The 6,535-nt window shown below is 31.9% G+C and overlaps 1 protein-coding gene across 1 annotated transcript; it reads right to left on the bottom strand.

The window, feature by feature from the left end:
- Nucleotides 1–1,529: 1,529 nt before the first annotated feature.
- LOC114123866 (uncharacterized) lies at nt 1,530–5,692 on the bottom strand. The gene is made up of 7 exons (XM_050208563.1): nt 3,659–5,692; nt 3,090–3,596; nt 2,240–2,314; nt 2,078–2,158; nt 1,931–2,017; nt 1,789–1,869; nt 1,530–1,729 (listed from the first exon to the last, which is right to left on the bottom strand). Exons 2-7 carry the CDS (start codon nt 3,217–3,219, stop codon nt 1,530–1,532), a joined length of 654 nt encoding a protein of 217 aa, XP_050064520.1. The 5' UTR covers nt 3,220–3,596; nt 3,659–5,692.
- Between the last annotated feature and the right edge of the window lie 843 nt (nt 5,693–6,535).

The raw sequence follows: 6,535 nt of genomic DNA, 5'->3' as shown, positions 1-6,535 counted from the left end.
CGCTTCTGTAAGTCCAAACGTTTTTGGGAAGTCAGATAGTTTAGACTGTATAAAATTAAGGCTATCGATGAATTTTATGTTCAAGACCCCTTCTTTTATTTCGAGCATCATAACTTTTGTCCCGTTACGAATTATTTCGTATTTGACTGTTGGCATGTATTTTAAAATGTATTGTATTATAAAATATGTATCGTATGATTTTGAATTGTGTGCTATGTATGTTGTTCCTTTCATATCTTTACTTAGTGCCCATTTGCAAAATTTATCATTAGCCGTGGCCACGTCATCTGTCGAAAACACATATTTTGTACCTTCAAAATTGTGCGCAATTACCATATTTGGTATGTGTGTTCCTGTGTTTTGTTGGGCTTCGTAATCGAAAAATATATAATTCGTTGTGAACGTACAGTCTTTCCGTTTTTCTGATGATTTGTTGTTACAAACGCAGGCTTCAACACAATATCCTCCTTTTCCTATTTTTCGTTGCATAAAACATTCATGTAGACACAATTTGATGTTTTCTTGTTTGCAATTATGGCATTTTCCATATCCGCAAACGCTATTGTGTGTGTGGTCATTTCTTTGTACGATTAAATTACATCCACTGCATTTATACTCCTTATCGCAAACATTTCTATGTTTTCTTAAACATTCGACATCGACACAGTAACGGTTGCACTCTTGACAAAAAATTTTTTCTTTTCTGAAGTCATGGATATGATATTTTTCGTTACACAGCTTACACTTTAGCCCGGGTCCTTTTTTACACACGTGTTTATTTTTATTATTATTATACCCCGTATCACATAATTCGCAGTAGTATACACGTTCCTTAAACGAAGGCATGGAATAAATAGTATGAAAATGATCATTTTTTTTCAATAGATAAATCTTAATTCTATTTTCATTTCCCGAGTAGTCGATTTCACAAAAATTATCCACATTCACGACTTTCACTTGAATGTTCAACAATTTTTCGACATTTTCTATATCGCGGTAGGTAAACGGTCGGTTATCAAATATTTTTAATTTTTGACATATTTGCTTTGTCAAACGCGTTTGTATATTATTTCTGCCATTCCGTAGGTCTTTTATTTGGCTATCGGTTAATTGATGTCCCAATATATCAGCAGTCTTGTACGATAATCCAACTAAAATAGCACGGGGGCAACATAATTCATCTTGATTATTAATTTCTGTTACACATCTTTTGTTTTTGGTAAAAAGATTCAAGTATTCCCAAGACGGTTTAGGTTTACCACCTTTAGGCATTATAATAACTTGAAAACTGAATACCGTTTCGTTAATATTCACAGACTGATCCGATGTTAATATACTACAAATTTTATTTAAAATTTTCTGCCCTGAGATATTGGATGTCATGTTACCTGTGGATATTGGCGAAAAAAACTTCGGATTGTCTGCGTGCATATTAACAATGTCCCCATCAGTAAAATTTGTAATTGTTTTAATATTTGTTATCATATTTTCTAAACCATCCTCTAATAGTGCGTTTAAACTAACTATATCTAATTTCCCGGCACAGGTTTTAATGTTATACTATAGTCAATCATATAAGCATTATACTTTTTTATAAATCTATTTTTCTTATTAAAAATGCTGAACAAATTTGATTCTAAAAGTGAAGTTTCAGTTGCTGGTTCTATTAGTTTCGCTTTTTTTCTTTTTTCTTTTGTTCCGACCGTGGTGCCAACGTGTACACGCTTACCTAAAAAATGTACACATAATATATAATATAAGCGTTTCATAAAAATGTTAATTAAATACTTTTGTTAGACGTTTCAGCTGGATTATTTTCCACGAAAATGTTGGGGGCTATTTCAAGCATGTCCTGTTGTTTGGCATTAGCTAAAAACATTTAATAGTGTTATATTATGTAGGTATGTATAGTTTATAAAGTGTATCATACTTTTACATAATTCACTATTTTCGACCTCTTCCAACAATTGAACACACAATTCATCGTCACTGTCCTCGAACATTATATTATTGTCATCTAATTAAAAAGTAAAAATATTTTTTATTTTTGACACCGAATAAACAAAGCACGTCTTACTTTTACATAATTCAGTATTTTCAACCTCATTCAACAATTGAACACACAATTCATCGTCACTGTCTTCAAACATATTACCATCTGAAAAAACATTAAATATTATAATACTCAACTATAAACATATATATATATATATATATTATATATATATAAAGTTCTTACTTATTGCTTCAGGTATTGTTGGTACTAAAGGTGCTGCTGGTGCTGCTGTTGGTACTGCAGGCTGTTTATTAATACCTAAAATGGATCAATACTATAATATTTTAAACTTGAACACAATTTATTGTCTATCTGTGATGTACCATCTGGTGAGTGGTAGGTCGCGGGGGTGGAGGTGGCGGTGGCGGTGGCGGTGGTGGCCCCCCAGGGACCCAGTTACTACTTACATAAAAGGAAAATCTCTGTTACCTCTTAAGGCACTACCTGGTACGACTGAATTAATTCCACATGTATTAATAGGCGATGAGGGTTTTGGATTGCAAACTTATCTCATGCGCCCTTTCCCGAAAACGGCAGTCTTACATGATGAAAGAAAACGAAAATTTAATAAAAGGCTATGTAGATCAAGACGTGTAGTAGAAAATGCGTTTGATATACTAACACAAAAACGGAGAATTTTTTTAAGACCTATTGAGAGTGACGTACACACGACAGTACATGTAGTGAAAGCCGCATGCTGCTTGCACAATTTTATTAAAATGAAACAAAGTACAACTATTGTCAACGACATTGAAACCCCACATGACATTCACGGGCTTACTTCAACAAGACCAACAAATCGCAGATCAACAACTACTGCATTAGAAGTTCGAGAAAAATTTGTAAATTACTTCAACCAATAAAATACAATACACAATGTAATAACTATTGTAATAGCTTTATAATAATTATTATTATTATAATTAATATAATTTGGTTACTAATTATTATATTGGTAAAAATAATACACATTTCATACTCAAACATATTATTTTATATTTACATAATATAATATATAAGATTTTTTACATACCATTTTCATTCAATTCGTTTGCAATATTTTTCCAAGTCTCATCCTTCAAACCAATATTCTTATAATTTTTGTTATTAGTATCATACAGAAACGTATATTTTCTCACCAATTCTATGAGTTGTTCTGCCATATTGCAATATTGATCGACAACGACGGAACGAAAGCTATTGCAACAATGAATCGAAATAGTAGTTGTTTTTGTTATATTATATAATAATATGTAATATATTATATTTATAATATAAATAACAGGGGGCCTTGATTGGGATGTTTTGTAGCGCCTACGATATGTACTCCTCGCCAAAAATAAACGCTGTATCGCTCTTGATTTTGTAATTTTGTACAACGTCGCGTTCTACCGGCGAGTTAATCACGCTGACCAGCCATGTTTGACGGTCGATATGATTTTTAATTGAATACAACGCGACGGTCTATAACGCGACGTTAATAACGTTTTCACGCGCGTGAATAACGCGCTCTGTTTGACGGGGCCTTTAAGCGATTTTTCTAAAATTATAAAAGCAAATGCTAAAATAAATTTGAATTAATAATTATAAATAACAAATTACCATTAAATGCTGTGATGCTGGATCTTTAAATTTATTTTCCATTTCAACTCAACAACATCTTCTAAGGAATTAAGTGGCAAATTACATACATGAGATTGTAGACGTTATAGACTTATACATAGACGTTTAGACATATCAAAGACATCACGTAGACTCTGTATGTTTGCTGGGTAGATTTCATCTGCCATAATTTCCTCATTCAAAACTTTATTGACCATTTCCCTTACATGACAGTGACAGCCAACTCGTACAATAGATCGTAAAAGTTCATCGTGTGAAAATATATAATATAAAATGTTAACTCTCAAGTCATATACTTTATTAGTTGCACCATTTTTTGTTTATATTTTATTATTCAAAAATATATTTACCAAATTAAGTACTGTCCGTTGTTGCACAAGCAAACAGTTGCACCAAAGTATCAAACCCACATGTATTTAGTAATTCAATTTTATTCTTATTAATTATTCTGCATTTCACTTTATTCGAACTACCATTTAAAATAACACCTAAAGACTTTCTATTTGTTCGAGAATTAAGATCTACATATAAAGCGTTCGAATCATTTGAAAAATATGTTTGTTTTTTTCTTTGTTAACTTAACCTCTCCTTTTCTACACCAATTTTCTACTGCTACTATTTCGTCATCATTTATTTTCTCAAATACTACTAACGGTAAGCTGTTATTACCGAATATTATTGGTGTATCCTCGAAAGCTATACAATTGTCCCTAATTTGTTCGTAGATTTTTCGTTACTTTTTTTATTAAGCTATCTATGTTTTCCATTGTATCAAATTGGTTTTTACGAGATTCTAGCTCTTTAGTTTCGTACAAAATCATTGCCCCGTCCAAAGAATCCAAATGATTTTGAATAAAATCGTTTACTCGACACAGTAATTCTATGAATATCCTATGTTTAACATTATTAAAACTAGCTTCAGATGCGCTACTATTTGCAGGTTTTACCGGAAACGTGAAAGCTTTAAACACAACATTTGATAACAAGGGTAATAATTCAAATGACTTAAGAATAAATGGAATCACGGTAGGTATGTACTGTGCATTTTCATGGTCGCCATCTTCAACTAATTCTCCGCATTCTATTAATATTGATTGTGCCCATGTTTTAAATAAAATGTTATGTAAAATTTCATCACTAAAGAGTAACAGATTGTCTTCAAATTCTTGAACTATATTATTTTGAAATTAATGAATACGGTTAATCTAATAAGTAAGTAGGTTATAAAATAACATTATATGCATTTTAATTATTTCAATTACATTGTTATGGGCTATGAAATATCTGTAAGATATCTACGAGATATCAAGGCTAAGTAAGTATGACCATGCCTCGTGTCGAGGGTAATGCGGATGCTACTATGACCATGACACGTGTCGGGATAGTAAGCGCACCAATAATTACAGTACACTAATGATGCATTTGAGATGTTTTTGCGCATTCTCAAATTCGTATCCGAATTTGTAACAACAACTACAAGGACACCTGGTTTCACCCAGAAGGCGACAACACGACGTAAACAAGAGACGCACCACAATATATAAGGGAGCCCGAAGACCAGCAACGGCAGATGTACCAAAGCTATCAACAACTGAGCACTTTCACGACACTCAGCCACTTATTTTGTTTGTTACATGTCTTTTATTTATATGCAATAAAGACATATTTCGTTATTAAGTTTAACTTTCATTCAAATTAACCATTTGGATTCAAATCTGATACTGGCACTCAACAATTTGGCGCAGTCGGTAGGATTCACTTTTCAAGGAGGCAAACTGTCAGAGGCTACCATCAACAAGGAAGACTTGATCATTCTTTCTTGTTGATAACTCCAGAAGAGAAGACCATTCAATTCAACGTTGCAGAAAGTATCAGACAGGATGACAACATCAACGAACATCGCATTATTGTGAGTGAATAGTTAATTAAATTATTACACGGATATATGTTACAAAAATATAAAACCTAAGAAGTATCATTTAAGTAACTGAATATATTTAAGTAGGTCGTAAAAAAACTATTTAGGAATTTTTTTTTTTTTTTATTATTAAAGGGCAATTGATTTATTTGAATTATTATTGAGAAATATTGAATTATTATATTATTATTGAGGGCATATTGTTGAATTATTGAGATTATTATTGAGAATTATTATTGAGGGCATATTGTGAATTATTGAGATTATTATTGAGAATTATTATTGAGGGCATATTGTTGAATTATTGAGAATTATTAAAGGGCATATATTATTGAGATATATTATTGAGTTATATTATTATAGTTGATTGTAAAACTTATCAAATGAGTGTGAAAGCAATTTATGGAGAACACAGGTACATCTCCTTTGGAATTAGCTAATCCATCGAATAAAACGTCTTTAGAAACTCCAGATTTGAGTTTAGAAGTATTAAATAAAACCCAACTGTTGATTAATTTTGGGAAGCCCTAGTAAAAGCCCTAACCCTACTGAAAGCCTGAAAGAACGCCCTAGTCTATTTAGAAGCCCAAGTCAATGCCAGAGTGCTAAAATAAAACACAGCTTAGCGAGAAGTTTAAGCTTAGACAATAAAAAGGTTACACGTAGCAAGGGTTACGGACGATTTTGAACACACTGAGTTAACGTTCGGAAGAAAACCGCGTGTAAAGAAAATGGTTACCATAAAATTAGAGGAAGCATTTAAGCTTATACCTATGTGTACGAGAGAAGACGATATCTACCCGTTCATAAATGCATGTGATATGGCAGTAAATTTGGTTGAAGAAAAATGCGCACCGACTTTAGTTAAATATATAACAACTAGGTTATCAGGTAGAGTATTAGAAATTATAAAATATAAAAATGTTACTAAATGGGTA

This window comes from Aphis gossypii, unplaced genomic scaffold (genome assembly GCF_020184175.1).
Source record: "Aphis gossypii isolate Hap1 unplaced genomic scaffold, ASM2018417v2 Contig00225, whole genome shotgun sequence".
Taxonomy (NCBI): domain Eukaryota; kingdom Metazoa; phylum Arthropoda; class Insecta; order Hemiptera; family Aphididae; genus Aphis; species Aphis gossypii.
Note: the sequence above shows the minus strand (reverse complement) of the source record. Positions and strands in the feature narration are given on the sequence as shown.